Genomic DNA, 22,330 nt, shown 5'->3' with positions numbered 1-22,330 from the left:
TACAGAAGAACCAGCAAGGAGGGAAAAGCCACCTGGCAAACCCATGAATTTCATTTCACGTAGCTTTTCTCTCTTGTTCTTCCCCTGAGGGAGAGGTATCCAATCTTGTCCTGGAGAGACAGGGTATGGCCTGTAAAGCCTGTGAATCCTTGGTTCTGGAGGGAAACCAGATTGCAATCCTGTGAAGATTGGCGCAGTAATGCAGGGAGTAGCCCTTCCCGGTGCTCCCCAGTTCCTCTGCTCCTTCACAGCACAGGTCTCTCTGGTGCTACACTATCAGAGCCTCCTTCAGCCCCCTTGTGTTTCAGCCCTTCCCCTCCCCAACCCGGTGAGACCCAGCCCCAGAGCATGCCTATGAGGGAACTGGCTTGGAATTGGGAGCGAGCCTGCAATGAAGCTGCTGTGCCACCTCCTTCCATTATTCCCTGGCTATTTCCACAACATATAGCTTCCTTCCCCTGGCACAAAACGAAGGGGAGCAACAAGTCCCTAGTTACAAGGTCTTTGGAGAATAAGAAAGGGTAAACAGGCCACAATGAGGTCCAATAAGAAGTTGTGACATTCCATGATATGGTCCTTTAAGTCTTTAGTGTACAGAGCATACCAGTCGTGTAAGGATAGCCTTTTCTAAAATGACACTTTCCCACACAGCTTTGCTCCTGTATCCTACTATTGCTATTCTGGTCCTGGCCATGTCTTAGACTTCCAACAGGCTACCCTTATGTATGATTCTATGGGATTTCTTTGTCCAGCTGCAATGTGTTTGAACGATAAGCACAAACTGCAGCTAGGATGAGACCTGCTTTTTTTTTTCTGTAGCCCAAATCCAGAAATCTTTACAGACGTGAAAGACCAATGCAGTAACCACCCAAAGAGCCTGAAGTGTGGATTATATTTAAAATAAAAGAATATGATTAACTGAAATGATAAACAATTCAGAGTTCTAACCCGCTTGAAAACTCGTGACTATTGGACTGCATTCTGGGGTGTTCTTCCTGCTTACTTATTTGGTTAAAAAATAACCGTATACAAAGACAGTATTTAATTATAAGCCTGCCCATATCTAATTTAGTCTTCCCGAAAGTCACTCTTTGGTATATTTCTTTCTTTTTAAAAATCAAAATATCTACATCAGTGGAGCTAAAGATGAATATTAGAGAGAAAACAGTTTGAGTGAAATAGGCTTATATTCAATAAAACAGAGCAAGGAGTTAATCATTTTTTCCCCATTTACTGGTTGCCACTTCTTTAGAGATTTTGCTGCTTAAAATTATTTTATATTTGTTCTATCTAATGTCCACAAATTCTTTGTCCAACAGAGCTTAATAATCATTTGACAGGTTTTCTATCTAATGAGAGTTTAAACTGAACATGACATCAGCATATGCCATTTGTCTGTGTGACTGGCGAGCCAGAGAAATTTATTTTATTTACTAAATGTTGCAACCTTGCCAAATTGCAGGCTTGCACAGAACAGTATGTTCGGGTGCTGACTGTCTTGCCAGCTTTCAAGGAAGTACTTGACGGAGACCACATGTGGAGGTCAAATGATTCTATCATGATATCACCAGATGGTAAATTATGGTATTATTCCCAAGACTGGTAGCATAGTTTGTTTTGAAACAGTTGGTAGTGGCTCCATGAACTCTCAACCAGAAGCAATTTCACGATTGCAAAAGACTAGGAATGTTGTCAATGTCGGGGGAAATGCTTTCCCAAAAAGACCCCTTACAAATAATTTGAATTATAAGGTCCCAATCTGTATGTTTTCTAGTGAACAAATAAAAGTGCTGGTTCAACTCCTATTTCAAACCAGAGTCCTTCCTTTTAAACCTTACTCCGAACAAATCCTGTATTCATATATGATTTTTGGTGACATGGGGTGAATTCTAGAGTAGAGGCATCTAAAGTAGTAATAAAATAACAGTAACTACCTCTAATATAGCACTTTTCATCGATACATCTCAAAGCACTTCACAAAAGCGGTCACTACTATTATCCCATTTTACAGATGGTGAAACTGAGGCACCAGGAAGTGAAATGACTTGCCCAAGGTCACCCAGTAGGTCAGTAGAAGAGTTGGGAGTGGAACCCAAATCTCCTGAGTCCCAATCCAGTGCTATATATACACACATCAGGCCATAGTCCCTGACTGTGAATTAAAACTGCATGGGTTTCTGTGATATATTGAAAGCCCCCAACTCACACTGACTGCACTGGGAGTTGAGAGCTCTCACCACATTCCAGGACTGGGCAAGTGCAATGGGTGAGTGGATGGGTGGGCTGGAACTACGTGATTGACAGGGTAGGAATGTTACATAACCCAGCTTGCAGAAGCTGCTCCCTGTGGGATCTTGCAAGACATTTAGGGTCCTTCAACACCCATCATCTTAATGTGAGATGAGGGCAGGGCACTCTGCACAATCTAGTCCTAATTTGCACCCGATGTACAACCTAAACCACCGCTGAATTCAGATGCTGCTGCCCATGCTTCTCTCCAATGTATAGGTTAATTTTTTTTTCTGGGCATATTTGGCAAATTGCACTAAACTCTTCATTTCAAAAGGAACAATTTGTATATAGTAAAATGCTATAAAAACCACTGGGAGAAAGGACTCTTCATTTTGGTTTTTATCGTAAACATCTGACTACTTTTTTAAACTCTAAAATTAAAAAGTGGAACACAGTTTAAATAACCACTCATTTTGAAGGGAGTGTTAAAAAGTTAAGTACCTGTGTTGATTTCTCAGTACACTAAATGGGAGTTTGGGTTAAGACAGCGTTGCAAGACAGATCCATACAGAGCCAACACAGAAAAAGTTTTACTCCCTATTGTACCTCTGTGCAGCCAGGCAGCTTCGGCCATAATCTAGCCCTAAATCTTCACTTGAACTCCTGCAATAACATCCTCATTCATACTTGCCAAATTTCAGAAACAAATCAATGACCCTTAATTGCCTTGGGTCTGAGGAAGTTGCGATTTTTTAATTGGCTCATCGCACTGGGGACATTTTAACTTATTTTAAACGATGGGAGAAACGAGACCAAAAAAAAAAAAAAAGTGGGGATGGCAGGGAGGGGGAACCACACAAAGTTACCAGGGAAGGAAGCTGCCTGAATAAAATGGAAAATATTATTAGAACACTTTCTGCAATTTTGCTTTTATAAATTGGACAATCGCTGCTAGCAAATTACTCAGCAACAACACAAAGTTGAACAGCAGGAGATGGGAAAGGATGGGTGGAAATTTGGATTCACACTGTGGAAACTCCTTAGATTTACAGAGAAGAGAATTATGTCATATGTACTATCCAAGTAGAATAGGTCCTTAACTGACACTCTTAGAAGATGTTAAGAAAATATATTCCCAAGCACCAGAGAGATTTAATATAAATCATCATGCTAGTAGTTTTTGATAACTTTTATTCTAAAGTGCTTACACATTTTATCTTATGATTGAATGTGCATGTAAAGGCCCAGAATTCATTATGCTTAGGGATAATTTTTTTCTCTGTTTAAAAATTGGGCCAAATCACTCCCCCTGCTAACAGTCCTGTCAGCTCTCTCTGTACATTTGCTAATCTAAATGTGACCACCCACAGAAGTGCATTACGTCTTTAGCTGCCATGGCATTTCTCTCCCTTTTATTCTAATTAGATGTTTGCATCATTAGCTGAATCAAAGTGTAGTTGTCTAGATAAATTATGCTTTATGAGTAGCAAATGTTATGTGCTTACAGTTGGTTTCATATTTACCATGCAAACACTTTTCTCAGACATGAATAGAACAAGCTTATATCTTTGGATACTTTTCATTCAGCTATCTGAATGATGTATTTAAGGCACTTTAAGGAGAGCCGAACAATTAACTTTTAAATTAGAAATTAATTATTCTATATTCTAATTCCATGGTCATTTACCTTAGGAGAATGCCCCAAAGACATCATTTTAAGGACCTCAGTCCCCCTTTACTTAATGCTATTGTTTTCTACAAATGAGTTCTAGTACATTTTGATAACAGATTGTGTAATGGGATCATTATGGCCCAGTACAGATCCAGCAGAAATGTTAGGTAGATAAAACTTTCAAATTTATGGTTGGTAACTGTTGCAAAACTCAGTTGATTTTTTTCTTCCCACAATTTAATGGCTGATAGGGAAAATAAGTTTAAGATTGGTTATTATAGTATCAGATCACTAATAGCTACATCTGAAAAATGTTACCTACCTAGTTACACTTTTGAGTATATATTACAATTTTCAACAGCAGAATCATTTCTCCACTGATCATTTAGGTTTTCTAGAATAAACCACTATCCAACACTCACTCAAAATTGGTTTAATTCAGTCAAAACTCATTTCTGGTATAACTCCATTGAAGTCAACAGAGTTTCATCAGGGTGAATTTGGCCCAGTGTATTCTGACAGGTTAGAAACATCATTCTTATTTGCTAAGCACCAGCAATTAGATCTGCACTGTACAAGTTCATCACGTCCTGAATAATATAGTTCTCGTGCCAGGCTGTTTACAACTGCACACCTATCAAGCAAGTTGCTTTAAGCTGTTTGGTGTAAAAATTCACAGACAGCCCCCCAACCTTAAGCAAATATTCACTAGCAACCATACACCCTACAAAAAGTTCAACCCAGGAACTTATCCCTGCAACAAACCCCGTTGCCAGCTCTGCCCACACATCGACTCTAGTGACAGCATCACTGGTCCTAACCACATCAGCCACACCATAAGGGGCTCATTCACCTGCACATTCACTAATGTTATATATGCTATCATGTGTGCCAGCAATGCCCCTCTGCCAAGTACATTGGCCAAACTGGACTGTCACTACGCAAAAGGATAAATGGACACAAATCAGACATAAAAAATAACAACATCCATAAACCAGTCGGAGAACACCTCAGTCTCCCAGGGCACTCTGTCACTGATCTGAAAGTTGCCATACTTCTCCAAAAAAACTCCAAAAACAGACTTCAAAGAGAAACTGCTGAGTTAGAAATTATCTGCAAACTTGACACATTTAAACTGGGTTTAAACAGAGATTTGGAATGGCTCTCTCATTACACGAAGTAAATTGCTTTGATCACCCATTCTCACCTCCTACTCAATGGTTGTCATTAAACCTCAAGTACCCGGCTTTTATCCACTACCCCATTGTTCTCTATGTGCTTGTATATGTATATGATGCCTCCTATATGTTACCCATTTGCTGTATCATTTCTACCTACTGCATCTGAGGAAGTGAGCTGAGGCTCACAAAAGCTTATGCCTGCTGAAATTAAATTTGTTAGTCTTTAAAGTACCACAGAATTCTCGTTATTGGGGATACAGTTATTCGTTAAAAGACAATTTTACATGTAACATAGAGCTTCACCCAGCATAGTACTAGTGTGGAGTTCTGTGCTTACGAGCACAAGACAAAAAAAAACCAAAAAAACCAAAACCAAAACCCAAAACCTGATGAGCAGGATTAGGAATGCAAAGGTACCTGATACTGCATTAATGAGAGTCTTGCTGCATGGCTGCCAAGTTACTCCTACCTAGTGAAATGAAGAACTAATGGGTCACTCTAATGAGGTTGGTGGGAAAGATGCCACTGGATTGTGCCAGCGGGTGTGGGTTCCGATCCTATGAGAGGAATGTGTGAATAAGTGCCTCTTTAGCATTCTCCAGTACCAGGGCCCCCACATGGGGGCGGGGAAAGGGTACACTTTACTGGGGCTCAGAGGCCCTGGGGTGCCCAGCCCAGGCTGCAACCCCCATGGGTATGTGTATGGGAGGGGGTCTGTGTTACAAGTTTGTACTGGGCCTGAAAAAATTATGCTTGGGCCCTGTCTAGCACCACCAGAACCTATTTCTATCCTAACTTGCAGTCATACAGTGGGGTGGGGGGACAAGGGACAGGGAGCTTGAAACTTACTATCACTGTACGCTTCACTTTACTTGCCTAACCTAACAGCCTCAACAGAGACTTATAGCTTAGGGCACCAGCCCCACCCGTTGCTGCATGCCCCACAAGGACTTGTGATGAGATACCAAACTCCTTCCCTGACAAAACATGCAGAAAAAGTAGAGCAACCATCTAACTAGGAATGACAGGTTGAATGTAGGGCATCTCCATAATGGTCCTATTCCGGAATATTCCACGGGTCCGAGCATAGGTGGCATTCACACTGCTAATTTTAGTGCCAGCTCAAGCCCAGCTAGCACATGTCTGTCTACCTGGGCTGGGAGGCACATTCTCCTGGTTGCAGTGTAGACATACCCCATGAAGCTAGTGCCCAGTAGCCTAGTGGCAGAAACTAGATTGAAAACAGAGTGATGTATCCTGTAACAAGGGTGGCTCAGTGGCTGCATTCCTCCTGCATTCCTAGGAGCTCTAAAAGGTCTTTGGCTCCTCACACAGGGATGGATTTTTGAAGCATTCAATCTCTAAAAATATACTCATATTACCTGAACCCATTTTAAAGTAGGGTCACACCTACTGACTACCGTGGAGATTCCCAAGAAAATTCAAGGTGTTACAAGTAATAGTAAAACAACTAGAGTTCTGTGGCACCTTAAAGACTAACAAATTTATTTGGGCATAAGCTTTTGTGGGCAGGAACTCACTTCATCGGGTGCATGGGACAGATGCGTGGGTTTCTGCCCACAAAAACTTATGCCCGAATAAATTTGTTAGTCTTTAAGATGCCACAGACCTCTCTCGTTGTTTTGCTGAAAACAGACTAACACGGATACCCCTCTGGAACAGGTAATAGTGCTGGTGATGAGAAAAATACATTTTTCTGAAATGCCTTAGCAAAGTGTTATGGAGTACAGTGCTGCTGAAAGTGTCATTTCTTGGTTGAGACCCAATACTTGGCTTGTCAGTAATAGTAACCCACCCAGATTATGATTTTTTTTTCCTGTTTGATGTTAACTACATACTTTCAGTGACTAATGAACATTTTGGAGAAAGGGTGTCTTTAAAGTTTCAACAGCCCTGTACTTTTAATTAAAATATTTAAAATTTGAGTTAGCAATATTGATTTTCTGAGAGCTACAAGTCCTACAGCAACTTAAGGGAACAGCAGAGCTTGGCATGCCTGATATTCCTAAGATAATAAACAAAGGCAAAAAGAACTTTTGTAAAGAAAACAAACCCACTTCTTTACACATCACAGAGAAGAAGAAAAGAAGACAGGAACCAAGTTTTTAAATTTCTCTGAAAGTCACCTTTACAGTGCTCTTTTCTCCCTGGGAACAAATCTTGTTTTCCTGTCCTTAGGAAATGTACAAAAACTGGAAACTAATCTAAGAGACTCAAGGAAAGACGCATTCTGAAAAACAGCTTTTTCCTACTGCAAAACCTGATTCACTGCATCCTGCCTCAGAAAATGAAATGTCTTCTGGATGCTCCGCAGAAAAAACATTCACAACCCGCTGAAGGAAGAAAGGAAATGTGTCATAAGAGAAAGGTTGAGAAGACCTGACCCACAAAACCTTTGAATCAAAAGAAACCTCCCTTCCTCTCTGAAGGGAGATAAAAACATATGCCCGCATTTTGATAACTTGTGATGATGTTTTTGACTTAGGTGTAACCTACAAAAGGAAGATAACTGATTGGAATCCCTTTTGTTGAATTAAGGGCTCCTTGGTAACATGGAATACAACTGGAATCTGTTTCCAACAACAATTCATGACCTTGACCCAAAGCAAAAAATTACACAGAAATACAGAAAAAGGTAGAAAATGAAGGGAACAAATGCAACAAAAACCTTATGCTCCCATAGCATAGCAAAACAGACTAAACAAATATCATCACTGCTGTCATTTGAGGAAAGGTAAAATTGAACCATCTGCCTGATTCTAAAGAGACTGGAAATTCCTTCATGCTAAACATAGTTCTGAAGATGTCCAAAAGACACTTATGACACGGTGTGCTGGGTACAGCAAAAAACAGACTTTGCCTTTTATCCTGCAGTCTTGCACTGTCTCTACATTAGTGAACAGAACAGATGTTAACTTAACAGATGGGACAGCACTGGTGTATAGTGAATACCAGCTGTGCCGTGTGTCTACATTAGCCATTCCCATTCAGTTGCAATTTTACCCCGGGCCCACACTTGTCCCGTTTTACAACACTGCCGCTGCACCTCCTTCTGGGTATTTATCACCCATCTTCCTGAAGCAATCGCTTCTGGGAGCCCAAGAAAATTGTGGAGAAAGATGTCAAATCCTGCAAGCCAGTCACCATCTCAAAAGAGAAACTAGGATCAATGCTCTGCTGTTGCTCAGCAAGAAAGGCTTTTGCTGAACCTTTTGAAAAACAGTTGTAAAGTCTCAGAGGGGCTGAAGTAAGGCAGCAGCAGATGCTCTAATATCACCTGAAGGGAACAGCAGTGGGTGCTTTAATGGTAGGTCCGCACTTGCAGCTGGGGGTGTAATTCCCAGCTCGAGGACACATACCCACACTCGCCCTCATCGAGTGAGCCCACTAAAAATAGAGTGAAGCTGTGGCAGCGTGAGCAGCAGGGGGGCTAGGCACCCCGAGTATGTACCTATCTGTGACGTTAGGCACCTATTCAGGCAGCTAGCCCCTCCCACCGCTCGTGCTGCCACAGCTCCACTCTGTTTGTTAGCACTCTAACTGGGTCAGAGCTAGTGCGGGTATGTTTCCTTGAGCTGGGACTCACGCCCCCTCTCAAAGTGTAGTTGCACCCTGATAGTATTTGTGAGGAACAGAGAACAAGGCCTGTAGCAGCTGGAGATTTGGTGGAAATGGTTTATTCTCTATGAATAGCTCGCTCCATGCAGTACTATTGGATGGCATTCATCAACTGGAGAATTGCTCCTAGGTTCAAGCTGTGAGCACAGACTAGTGGACACAAGTCATTCTGAAGGCCTGGCATAACCAGCAGTGGCTGTGTAATTTCAGACTGAGGAACAGACTTGTCTGTCTCTCTATGGTCAACTCGTAGTGCCAGTCCACGAGGATGAGAACTCAAAGTGGAAAAATGGCAACTGGTTTGTGGAAGCCAGCTACAGACCGGTCACCTATGTAGTGACTAGTGCCCTGTGGTGCAGTAATGGGAGGACTATTTGCATTGGTGGGGTTATCCACACCTACGCTAGCACTGCCCCAATAGAGATAGAGAAGAATGATAGGATAGTTGAACAATGGTGGCCTAATTTTTTAGAGGTGCTGTACAGCAAGAGGCTTCAATGGGAGCTAAGGGACATTGAGAATCAAACCTCTTATTAGTTGCCTAATTTGGGACTGCAGAGCCTAACTTTAGGCACCCATTCTTAAAAATCCGGGCCCATGTTTTAAAGATGTTACTAGTAATTTATAAGGCAGATACAATGGGCCACATTTTCAAGTGGCCCCTGAATTAGTGCATGCAAAGGCTACATTCGTGCATACATTTTCAAGAGGCTCCTGAATTAGTGCATACAAGGCTACACTTGTGCATACATATGTACATTCGTGTGTACATATACAACTGCCCATATACAATTGGGAAATTTGGGGAGTGCAAATTTAGAGTCCATTTCTGAAAATCTAGTTCACTGTATAAACTTCCAGTGTATACTTCCAATGGCTCTTTCTTACACATCCACACACACACAGTCATGTCTTTTCTTTCCCTTTCTTTTCTGGTTCTTACTTGAATAACATTAAAATATTTAAAACAAAACATTTAAACCTTAATTTGGTGTTCTGTGGATGACAAAATTCACTTTGGTGTGTGAATAGCCTGCAGCTGGCTTGCTGAGCATGCACTCAATACAAAGATAACTGTCTCATATTCACTCTGAGAGGGTGCTAACTTACAAGTCCTAATTGTGGCCATTTAAAGTGCACCATTAAATAACAAGACAGAATACAAAAATCCCATTGGCCCAGCACATCCCCTCCCACAGTAATATTTGTTTAGGACAGCCTAATGGGAAAGAGAACATCTCCTTGTGCCCTTTCCCTCAAATTGTTCTGGCCCCACAATCATTGGTAGACCAAGGTGCAGCTTCACTTTCAGAATTCAGAGGCTCCTATGGCATCGTAAAAGACAAGGCTCACCCCCCGCTGAGCACAGAGGCCCTGTGCCTCAACTCTGACTCTAGTGTTTCAGCTCTGCTCTCAGCAGTTTGGCTACCGTGGAGCTGCGCTACCAGCTGCACTGGGGGGTTCCCAGAGATGTGGAGATCAATGGCAGAGATAGTAAAGCCTGTCACTGTAGTACGTTTCTGTTATAATCTGTATGGTGCTGCTGAGGGGGTTGATGTGGCCTCCCAATGTAGGCTCTCCCTGCCCCTGCAGCTGTGAGAGTCCTGGATTCCAACCCAGAAGCTGTGTTTTTTTAGGGTCATAGGATGGAATGAATTTGGCCCATGGTCTCCAGGACAGACAGGAGATACCTAGAAGGAGTACCAATAAGGAACGGACCCTATAGGTGTAGGGCTTGGGAGATTCCTTGGGCCAGCAGTTGTGGTACTTCATTTTGTGTCATAGCCATCCTAGATTTGTGTGCAGAACAGTCACTGATTTCTGAGAGAATCTTGGCCCTTCCCCTGGATCATACATATACAAATAAAGAACATGGGCTTATCTCTCTTGACTCTCGTCCATCTCCAATCAGATCAGACCCAGGGGCAGAAGAGGAAAAGAGGCCTTTATGTCCCCTGATCCAAGGCTGGCCACCTTCATCGTACATTAAAGCATCCTCAGAGTTGCTCTAACTTGGGCTCATCTTTATGGGCCCCGCAAGGTACCATTCTGGCAGCAGGCGATCACTCCCTCTTTTTAGTCATGCCCACAACTCTGCACACCAGAGGATGGCCAAAGATCTGCCCCATGCACTGATATTTATTTGTACTGATTGATTTAAAACAGAAAATGGATGCTTCTGTTGCAGAAAAACTTTTTTTGTTTTTGTTTTTGTTTACAGGTAGGGCATCCCTGTGAATGACGCGATAAGGCTACCAAGCAATTGACTGTTTAACTAGGCAACTCACTATCTCAGCCGCATTGGCATCACACACTAACAATGACAGGGGAACTTCTGCTAGTAGAAAATGGGCTGAAATACCATATACTTAAAAAGCCATCTGTCTCCAGCAGCAGCAGCAGCATCCAGATGCTTTTTTTTAAAAAAAACAAAAAAACCTCACAGAAGTCAGTGTTAGGAACTTGCCAATTGTCTTAGAACACTAAATAGGTTTCCCTCAGTATTTCCAGTATTCTTTACACTTCCATGTCCCACTATTTATTGAAAAATACACAGGAAATAGTGAAATACACTTATCTATGTCTCTAGGAGAAAACTGGCAAGTTTTCTTTTAAAGGGCAGCCACTTTACTTCCTCACAAAAAGATTTTTATGAAGGTCTGATTTACATTTGTTTACACAGCAATAATCTCAGGACTAACTTTTTCTTTAGGGTTTAAAAATAGGGGAAAATAAAACTTTCCACCAATTCTCTGAATAAGCTTCTGTCTCTCTATGACCTCGATCCTTCAAACATTTACAAGTATCCAACTTTACTCCCATTGCGGTCAACAGGACTACTCATCTGAGCAACATTAAGAATGCGCTTAAGTGTTTGAGGGATTAGGGCCTAATACTCTGCCCTAAGTGTCCGATCACTGTGGAACATACATTTAAAAAAAAGTCTATTAAATATGAGAACGTTTTTATTTTGGAACGTTTGGGGCCAGATCCTCAGCTGATGTAAATCTGCATGGCTTCTTGGAAGTCAAGGGCACAATTCCAATACATACCAACTCAAGAGCTGACCCTCATTTAGAGTGAAATTAAAGATGCTCTGAAATGAACACGGGAATGCCAACTTCTCTGTTACGTTGCCTTATCTGTCTCTCTCTCTCTCTTTCTCCTTAAGGGAGTCGTAACTGGCTAATAACAAACCCCAGATGCCAAGCTACAGATGTAAGCTGGGTCTGAATGAGCTCTCCCCTGCAGAGCTAGTTGGGGAGCGTGGGGCAAAAGTCATCAGGGCCAGACTGTATTTGCATGAACACACCCACCCTGCCTAAGTGCTCAGCATGATGGGCCAGCGAACGGAGCGGAGTGGCTGGTAGACTGGCCGGACAGTGGAATGAGCAAAGGGCCTTCTCTCCCCCGTCCCCACAACCCAGGAATGAGAACTCTGCAGCTGCACCTCTGAATTCTGGGTCTGCACCAAGAATAACAATTGTGAGAGTGTGCTGCTGTGAGGGGAGGGGCACATTGAAGGAACTTCTGGTTGCTGGACTTAAAAAACTGAGGCAATTGGAAACTGCCCCACGTACTCTGGGTATGGATGTTTCGCTCATGGTTTTATGCTTGCGAATCCACTTGTGGCATTTTCCCAAGTTAATGTCGGGTCACTTTTCACCTTTTATTAAAAATGTATTTTCTACACTCAGTCTCTGCTTGCAAGAGGGGAAGTATTGCCTGTAGAGGCACCCAAGGGGTCCCAGGTTACTGGGTGGGGGCTCGAACCAGTTTTGTGTTGTACTGTTGAAAAGGAACTCCTAGATATTAAACCCAGCCCTTTTTGCTGCCGATTCTGGCAGAAGGGCTACAGAAAGAAAAAGAAAAAATATTTGTTTTAAGCATTCAAAGCAACAGACTAAGCCTGTGGCTCCTATAGTACATTCCACAGAAGCTATATTTGTGGCTTTTGGAGTTGACGTTAGGTCTATCATGTAGGTCTATCATCTGGATTTCCCTGTGTGTCCAGTTTTCCCCACTTCTCTTCTACTGCAAGCTCTCCAGGACAGAGAATTTTCATTTTGCATCTAGCTCAGCACTTAGAATATCTGAGCCAGTAACAAATAAAATAATATTCCCTAATGGGTAGAGCTGGTGAAAAAAAAATTGGCTTGAATATTTGTCACTGAAATTTTGAAAATTCCACCACTGAAAATTTCCACCATCACAATTAATGCAATCACTATAGTCTCTTGAGGGTGTACAAGAACTGCTGGAAAAAGGGGTTCACTTTTTGCCCAGCTCTCACAGAATGCCGGGCAAACTAATCGCAATGGTCTGTGAATTCAGCATCAGAATTGAAGATGGAGAGAATTCCCCTACTGCTAAGGCAGCCTATCCCACCCTCTATATTCCCTGCTGGGACTGGCATTTTATCCCCGGTTCACAAAGATACTTACGAAGAATAGTTTTTGTGGACTTTGCATTATAATAAATTGCATCAAATGGCAGAAGCTTTAAAAAAATGTCTTGAGGGAAGAGACCTCTGGATTCCCTTCTTTGGTTTTATCCTCCCTCCCTGCTGTAAATTACAGAGTGCAGACAACACAGTCTGGTACATTGCTTAATTTTGCTCTAAATACAAATGAATAATTTCTAGTAGGATTTTTTTAAATGGGATGAGGAGAAAATACTACCTGTGAGCAACTCTTGGGAGGCAAATGTTTGGCAGGTTTTTCCAGTGGTCTTTCCCACACAGAGGTCAACTATCATTGTAAGACCCACTGAGACGGGAGTTATATATGTCACATTATATTGTAAGCAGTTATCTGGCTATCTGAGGAAAACAAATGAAGAAAATGTAAAGAATGAATGAGATATAGTCCATTCTTATTGCATATGGCAGTTACAGATTGCAATCACTCAGCACAGACATGAAAAATGCATCATTTAGTATTTATCTAAACTGCTATAAAAACAGAATGTTCTAGAGCTTAACAGTGGGTAAAAAATGGCTTTGATGGGTAAAGGGATTAGGATACATTTATTTGTTATGCCTATGATACTCCCTTTTCTACACAGATTTAAGGGAAACTGATTCAGTTTAATGGTAAAAATCCGTTTAAAGTTCTGAACACTACCATTTTCATTTTCTAATAATCTGCCAGCCTCCCTGGAAATAAACATGTTCTCCTTTTGCAGGATCTTCCTGTTAGTAACAGTTGCAATAAATAAAGTTTTCTAAACAAACATCTTATCTTTTTATGGAAGGAAGTCCATTAATAAGGAATTGACGTTCTTCCCTAAAAAAAATACATTTGCTAATTCTTTCCCGTAAACTATAGAAATAAACTAACACTCTGAGATATTTTATTCCATTTTCACACTAACTAGGTAATCTGCACGTAGCTTAGGTAGCACTATTTGCGTTTCTGTATAAACAATGCTATTGTTGCTACCTTACCATGCAACATCAAATAACTATTATTTTTTCTCAGGTTTCAACTGCTTCATGGAACTGTTGGTTCATTTCTGCTGGATTCCTTACAGTTATGCTGGATCATCATCTACAGTACAGGTTGTGAACAGTTTGCCACACAAAGAGCTTCAGAAGCACATTACCTGTGTTTGCTGTCCTGAACTGTACAATTGTTTTCATAGAAATATCCTTTTCCCCATCAAAAATAGGACAAAGGAACACTCAAATGAACTCAAACAATTGAACTGATAATCTACAGTATTTCAACTTTATTGACTTTGTAAACTAGTCAAGACATTTCTAGTGCCCTGAATTAACATTATTATGGAGAAAATTATATGATCTTTATTCAGTAACACATCTATTTTCCTTCAGCAAAATGTTTTTCTTTAAAAGAAAGAAAATGAATTACAACAAACTTGATGTATTGTATATCGATTTTAACAAACAACTGAAATATTTGTTCCCAGACAATCTAGAAAGTAGTACTTTTAGTGATGTGGAAAAAAAAATACTGAAATTGGGAATGTTAGCACACTAAAAATGTTTCTGTGATCCAAAATTAAAAATGTAAATGCCATGTTAAATGAAGATAAGCTTGAAACAGTGCAGCCTTTATATCGTGATTATAAACTTGTGTAAGCTTCTTACAAAGTGCCATAACATTTGTTCAGAAATATTCACATTTCATAAACACAGTGAATGTTTAATTTTAGAGGCATGAAAATATTTATTAACATGGAAGTCGAAAGGAACCAAAAAAAAAAAAAAAAAAAAAAAAAAAAAAAAAAAAAAAAAAAAAAAAACACACTGCACCAAACACTGCAACACAAGGTATGCTGCGGATGCAAAATGCATGGGAAGGGATGTTAGTAAAAAGCACCTAAGTTCTAGAAGAAATCTTAATGTTACATCATTGCTATCTCATTTTTACCAGAATTACTACAATAACAATGGGAAATTTGGGACTCTCAATCTTAGGTCTGTGTGAGTGAGTGAGAGATGTCTGACCAAGGATACACCTGCACAGCAAAAACTACCCGAGCTAATCTGAATCCACCACACCTGGGTAAAACTAGCAGTGAAGACAGTGCAGTGCGAGCTTTGCAGCAGGCTACAGAGCCAAGCATGTACCCACAGTCCATGCTAGGCATGTACTACTTGCACTGAAGCCCAGGCTGCACTGTCTTCACTGCTGTTGTTACCAGCACTAGCTAGACTTAAGCTAGCTCAGGCAGGCTCACCTGTGCACAGCTTTCACTGTGTAGATGTACCTTCGGTATATCAACACTGTCTACACAGTCATCTATTCGATAAAGTATTTAAAATACAATACTGTTATTTTCTGATCACCTGACCAGGAAGAAGTTATTTAAGTGGAAGGCAGAAACAGGTAAGCAAGCCATTGTAAAGGCATTTATCAAAATACACAGTCACTGGATAAACTCCAGCAATATCAGCTCACCCTAAACATTAAATTAAACTCAGATTAAAAATAACTAACAATAACTTCTGCATAATAATTCAACTGTTCAGTCCCGTTGTTTTTATGTTGCAATTTTTCCTCCTCCTTTGCATATATATTGTCTGTTCAAGGGTCCATTGTGACTTTGCCACAAGCCTTGCAAATGGGGCAACAGACAGCTGTGCTTTCCCGGAAGCAAACCGGGAAACAGACTGTCATTCAGACAATCTGCCTCCCACTTTGCCCCTGCTCACGGTGGGAACATAACCTATGCCATGTGTCTTCTGGCACACACTGGGGGTGGAACCAAGGCTCTGGATAATATCAGTTCTGGATAATTGTATTATGGGAGAGTTGCCCTTGGCTTTTCAGGATTGAGACCAACCAAAAATAGCTCAATTACATGGGTGCTGGCAGAGTTAGGAATGGAGCTTTAGTTTCAGCAACTGAAATGAGTGAATACATTCAAAGCTCCAACGGCAAGGACTCTTGTTGAACCTGAAAAGTTCACTGGCTGCTGGAGTTACTGGCTGACCAAAGCAGCCAATACATTTGTTTCTAGCTCCATTAAGGGTTGGTTCTAGGCACCACATTTAGCAACTCTATGTCATTCTTACCTGCATTGGTATCTCTGCCACTCCACTTGTCTCCATACTTTGCAAATGGGGTGTTGCCACTGGCGGAGGAGGTGCTCTGCGTTTTTTAATTTCTAGGCTGGTGGTCATTCCCGAAATGTTACCAAGGGATAGTGATGGACCCAGCGTAATGGAACGTGAATTCACTGAAGGGGAATTTGGAGCTGTGGCAAAACCCTGTAAGTAGATGAACAACTTGGTCACGACCACTTTTTAAAGACTATGAAGAAGAAACAGAAAAAAATCAAATACACCTAATTAAATACCCTTTAACTGAAAATGTTCTGAGTGATTGTGTATGATCCTCTGCCAAACCTGAGGCATTGCAAATAGTACAATATATGGACATTTTTCAAAGATCAACTGATATGTATTAACCCCATTCAGAAGGGGATGAGGGTTGCAACAGATGAAACTTATATGCAAATAATATTTAGAAAGACACAGTACAACTCATTAGAACTGTTGTTGGGAACTTTATCAAAGCAGGAGGCTCCCACTTAATTAAACAGACTTTCTTTTTATACTTAGAAAGCAAACTCTGTATCTTTGTGGTCAACTAAATATATTTTAGTCATATTTATATATAAATATAAATAAGGAATCTTTAGGATTTCTGAGAACATTTTATTCTAAATCAGAATGAAATATTTAATTTCCCATACACCATGCTGCAAATTATATCTTGGGTCAAATTTTGCTGTCAGTTACGCAAGGATAAATCCAGCAACCTTAATTCTCTACTCATCTATGCAGCTTTTAAACAAGTGTAACTCCTTTAACTTGAATGGAGTTATTCCTGATTTATATACGTGAAGGCAAGAACTGAATTAAATCCAGAGTAGCTCCACTACTTCATTTCAGTGGAATCACTAGATTTACACAGGTTTAGATCAGAGCAGAATTGGGCCATGTTTCATAGTATGAAAATGCTTACATCTAAGATGACTTCTAGGGTTGGATCCAAAGCTCAGTGAATTCAGTGGAAAAATTCCCACTGGATTGTGGATCAGGTCTCTATTTCTATATATGGGGATGGGGGGAGGGGTACGTACATACGTGTAAGCACACACACAAAATTGGTCCTTAAAACAAGAGTTCTAGAAAATGTTCATGAACTTTAATGCATGAAATTTCATTTCATCCAATTTTCTAACCAATTGTAATGCTGCTTGTAAAACGTATGTCTCACCTGTAACCTGCAGGAACTCTGTGTCCCCGGGTAGTGTATCTGTTGTGTCTGGCTCTATATAGTAGAGTATGTTTACTTTTAAGCATATGTTACACTATAGAGAGTAGAATATAAAGAAGTCTCCTTTTTTGCACTCTCAGAGGAAAACCAGAAATCATTTTTAACTCTATTCTACAGACTGAGTTTTTGTTGACTGTGACAAAATATTGGGGAATCTTGTTAATAGGTTCACAGAAGTTAGAGAGGAAAAAGACATTTCAGATCTTCAAGTCTATCCCCCTCTGCAAGTGCAGATATTATCAGCAACAGAGGACTTATCCATTATTAAACGGGCATTGCCTTTGATCCAAGGTAATTCTCTGGGTAAAGAACCACCAGAATCTATTTGTTGAACAGAGCTCTCGTGGAAGAAAATACATGAGAAATATTTTATTTTAGGCTGGATTTTGTTTTAAACTAGTTAATAATCTTAAGAGAAGCCAAGGAAAAAATTGTAACATTAATTGATATATGTTAATCCAAAATAAAACAAGTTTTTGTAAGAAAAAATAAGTAAGGAACTAGCCCATTCATTGCTGTGTTTTTCTGAGAGCCAAGTCTAAGAAGAAATCCATTTGATGCTTGTGGGATTTTCAAAAACACTTATGGCCGGCCTAACTCTGCTTCTGTTGAAGTCAAAACTCCCACTGCCTTCAAAGAGAGCAGAGTCTAGCAAGCACTGTGGACTTTTGAAAATCTCACCTTTTGTCAAATGAACTTTGTACAACTGTGGATAAAAGAAAATCTAAGGGCCAATCTTGTAGACCTCCACTCACTCAAGTACTCCTCACACAGGCCAGACATCATTTTCATTGGCTTCTGTAGAACATATACCTTTGTTTGAGGAGGAGCCATGAGTGGCTGTAGCAGGACCAGACCCTTACTTTGGATCTGATCTAGCTCCCATTAAAGTAAACAGGAGACTTCCCATTGATTTCAATGGGAGAAGGATCAGACCCTGTGTTAGCTTCCTTTTGAAACAATGGGATTTTGGGGCATCATTTCAGATACTTTAAGTATGCAGTTGCTGAGAATGAGCACACACACACACAACTGTAAAATTAACTATGTGCACATACAGTTACCTTATGTGCACACACAATTTGCCCAAATCATCTCTTGCTTACCCTCACTTTATGCTGATGTTGCCACGCTAACTTCAGATGAATTATTCTTGATTTACACCAGTGTAAGTGAAAGGGGAATCAATCTCAATAATTGCAACTTTCTGCCTAGGTTGTCAGAAAAAAATCAGGCCCTTTATCCTCTATTTATTCCATTTAATAATACACAATTGATTATTGTGAAGATGCTGTGAAAAGACAATCAAATTTAGTCCCTGCAACCTTTGCATTTCCCTGCATTATAACAGTCTGTACAGCTTCAGATGTCAATGAAGTATATTGATACAGACATTTTAAAATCTTTTCCAAGTTTTACAGTCACAGACTGCGCAGGTGTGGGGCTGTTACAGAGCTTTGCTCATTGTTCAAAACAACAGGATATATTAAAGGAAAAGAAATCTTATATTTGTATAAGCCCACAATGAATTTTCTTCTTCTGAATATAGCTGGGGAACACTCCCTGCTGGCCTAAGTAGATGCCACTACACTGAAAGAGTTGTGCCAGCTTATGTCAACAGTGAATTTAGGTCCCAATTTAGCAAAGCCCTTAAGCATATGCTGAACTTATGTCCATTCCTCTTCAGCGAAACACTTAAGCACACGCTAAAAGTTAAGCCACAGACAACTGTAATACTCACTACTCTTTGAAGTGCGTGCTGCCATAGGAACTTGTGACAAACACACACACACTTTTGTGGACATTTAATTCAGTTTACTAACAAAGGGAGAAGGTGCTTTCTCTTCGTTTTTCCATCACTCTCTGATGTAGCCCAGGTTTCTACAGCCGTAGACAGATGATTTTTTGGCTTCCCAACCAGTATCTCTAATTGTGGTCTACCTCCTCTGTTTTTTGAAACGGCTGATCTTTGAAGGGTGGAATTTAGGCTTGCGCCCCATCCCGCTCCTCAGCATATTGTATTGGCTAGCTAGCTCAGGCAGCTCCCTTCTCAGCCTGCTGACTTTTGTAAATCTTTCTTTGGTAGCTGACTTTCCCCATGCATTATACAGGGAGCCTAAGCACTTAGGGGAAGTTGAGTGCACTAAGCAGCAGGACACCTAAATGGTAGGCATTGCAATGATGAGTTTAAGTTCCCTTTGTGAATCTAGCCCTAGATGCCTAACTTCTGTTGAGATCTGTGGGAGTTAGGTGTCTAGGAGCTCCTGAATATCACACTAGGAACCTAAATACTTTTATAAATCCAGCCCTAAGTCACTTTTGAAAATAGGAATTGGACTCCTAAGTCACTTAGGTGCTTTTGAAAATTTTACCCCAATATATTAATATAAGAGTAAAACTATATTATATATCGGTATTGATATAGTTAGGTTCTATAAAGCTGAAAGTCAATTTTTTTTTCTTCAAAATAGCTTCCCTCACCACTCCCCTGTACGAGAGTTTCCTTGGCTTTCTCACGACACAAAATGGCATTTAAAGGTCAGCAAGAGATGGAATGCTGCTTGCCCGCAAGAGCGATTTGGCTTCCTGTTCCATGTCCACACGGGTCAATAACATTTTCTCAAAATGTCAAGTTTTTTTTTTTTTTTTTTTTCTCTTGTGGGGGCGTTACAGGCAGGCCTTTCTTCCGCAGCTCTGTGCCAAAGCCCACAGATTTCAGCTCTCTCTTTTGTTATGCAATTTCCTCCTGAATAGGTTTTAAATCAAGAACTAATCGATTGGGTGTTTTAAAAGTTGGAAACTACTAGATTTATCAGTAACTGGAGCAGGGTTTTTGTTTTTTTTTTAAAAAAAACAAAGGAAAAAATAAAAACAAAGGAAAAAATATCTTTGTATGGGAGATGCATTTTTGTGTGAGCGTACTGAGAACAAATGTGAACTGAAAGACCTGGAAGGGACAGACAAATCCATCAGCCCAGTGACAAGGGGAGTATTTACAGTAGTGGGAAATGTAAACCCTATTAACACAAACTTATATTGATTGCCGAATGACACTTCAACTGGTTACTAGCGACCATGTAGAATGTCAGATAGGTTAAGTCAGAGGCTATGGTAAAAATTAAAGTTGGATGCTGCTCTCCTAGAAGTGACACTAAAACCCCACATGTTAGCATTAAATGTGACAACAGTGAAACTTAATTAATTCAAACACGTGCTTTCTAACCAAGGCACAGTACTGTGGTCTCCAGACCAACTGGAAGGACACAGATACAAAAATGTATTCACTGACAGCCCTGAATTCTTTTAAAGTGGGCCATCTTAAATACAGTTTGCTCTTTCTAATCACTGAGATTTCCCGATGACTTTTAACTGTGACATTCCCATCCTACTTGCAATCAGAAGCAAAAGGGGAACAATTTCATTTCTTTAACTTTTTTCTTGATTTCCATATCATCTCACCCACCTTCAACTTTGGAAAGAAATAGTCTCCTCACCTAGTACAAAATTAATGGCTCAAAGGCAACTATATTGTTTCCATAATAGTGATGACTGTAAGCAATAACATTGTTCATTTTATACAAACAGTATCTTATTGAATACACTTTTTCATCCATGTTTTTCAAGGTTTTATTTCAAAGGTTTGAATTAATCCTTTGGAGACTGTAAGCCACATTCCCATCCTCCTCTGCTGTCATTTAGGTGCCTTGCTGTCAATGCAATAGCTATGCTCTAAGAATTCATTTGGTGAACTCTAGAACTCGTCCAACTAGAATTCGAAATGCTAGAACTGGAGACAGAGAACACACAGGGACAAGGAGGGCAGCTCTCTTGCATAGTTCTGCCAAATCTCCTACCATATTCCTCCTCTTTTAGTTCTGGTTTGCAGAGGAGCAGAAATCCAGCACCCTACATTGCACCAACATACATGGTGCGTTCTGTGATATCCACAAAGAGTGCTATGGACCAGTCAGAGATCACATTGAACTGGTGACCTGACTGAATGGTATTTCCCAGTGTAACAGGATAGATGGCCTCTTCAGCTGACCTATCCTATCAGCAGGTATTAAGCCCATCTATAAAGCTGCTCACGTCCTTCAGGCTCTGTAGGAGAAGCTCATTAACCCCTTCAGGGATAAATGAGAGGTAGGAGCACACCTCTGTGAAGGAGATCTAGAACACAGGAGGTCCTGGGGGCAAAGCCTTGAGACTGTCAATCTCAGGGAGATAGCTTAGGCTGAGGTTTATATAGCACTATTGTGTTTAGAGTTCCTAGGAAGGGAGTAAGTCTGGATTTAAACACAGGGTCTGTGTTTAAGAGTGGGAGCCCAGCCCACTGACAGAGAAATACCAAATTATGTGAATGTTTGCTTTTAAAAATTGTGTGTGTGAGAGAGTGACAGAGTGTGTGAGAGAGAAGCATTTACAAGTCAGTCCCTTTATTTGAAAATCTATTTGGTATTTTTATATATTCATATATTTCACCAATCCTCCCAGCACGTCCTTGTGCAGAAGAGACACCCCCCCCCCCACACACATACACTCTGTGGGCAGTAGGATCCAGGTGCTGCCTCTCCTTCTCCCACCATATGAGCTTGTGGAAAAACTGTGGAGAGCAGCCAGCCAGGGACTCCAGCCCCACAGGGCAGAAGCAGCCAAGGCAGGGACCTCTGGACATTCCAATCAAAACTGTAGAAAGCTCTCTGACTTTCTTTGCTCTGGACTGATTGGCTGTTTGCACCAATCCTACCCCCTTACAGTCTCTGCACCTCAGCTTCTTTCCACACCTGTCC

The 22,330-nt window shown here is 40.7% G+C and overlaps 1 protein-coding gene across 6 annotated transcripts in view; it reads right to left on the bottom strand.

Moving 5' to 3' along the window:
- COBL (cordon-bleu WH2 repeat protein) overlaps window positions 1-22,330 on the bottom strand; it is a 167,964-nt gene that overhangs the window by 46,662 nt on the left and 98,972 nt on the right. For 5 of the 6 annotated variants that reach the window (XR_010924179.1, XM_067569990.1, XM_067569988.1 and 2 more), the window contains one exon: window positions 16,271-16,465. Coding sequence is in view for 5 of the 6 variants with exons in the window: in XM_067569990.1 (XP_067426091.1) it covers window positions 16,271-16,465 (195 nt within the window). In the remaining variant the exon portion in view is untranslated. Of the gene's footprint in view, window positions 1-14,476; window positions 14,576-16,270; window positions 16,466-22,330 lie in introns of those variants that run through there. The other variant, XM_067569992.1, reaches the window with a different exon arrangement.

The sequence above is a fragment of the Emydura macquarii genome, unplaced genomic scaffold (genome assembly GCF_026122565.2).
Source record: "Emydura macquarii macquarii isolate MOO-44397 ecotype Brisbane River unplaced genomic scaffold, CSIRO-AGI_Emac_v2 contig_2975, whole genome shotgun sequence".
NCBI classification, from domain to species: domain Eukaryota; kingdom Metazoa; phylum Chordata; order Testudines; family Chelidae; genus Emydura; species Emydura macquarii.
The sequence above is the reverse complement of the archived record's forward strand: the minus strand, read 5'-3'. Positions and strand labels throughout refer to the sequence as shown.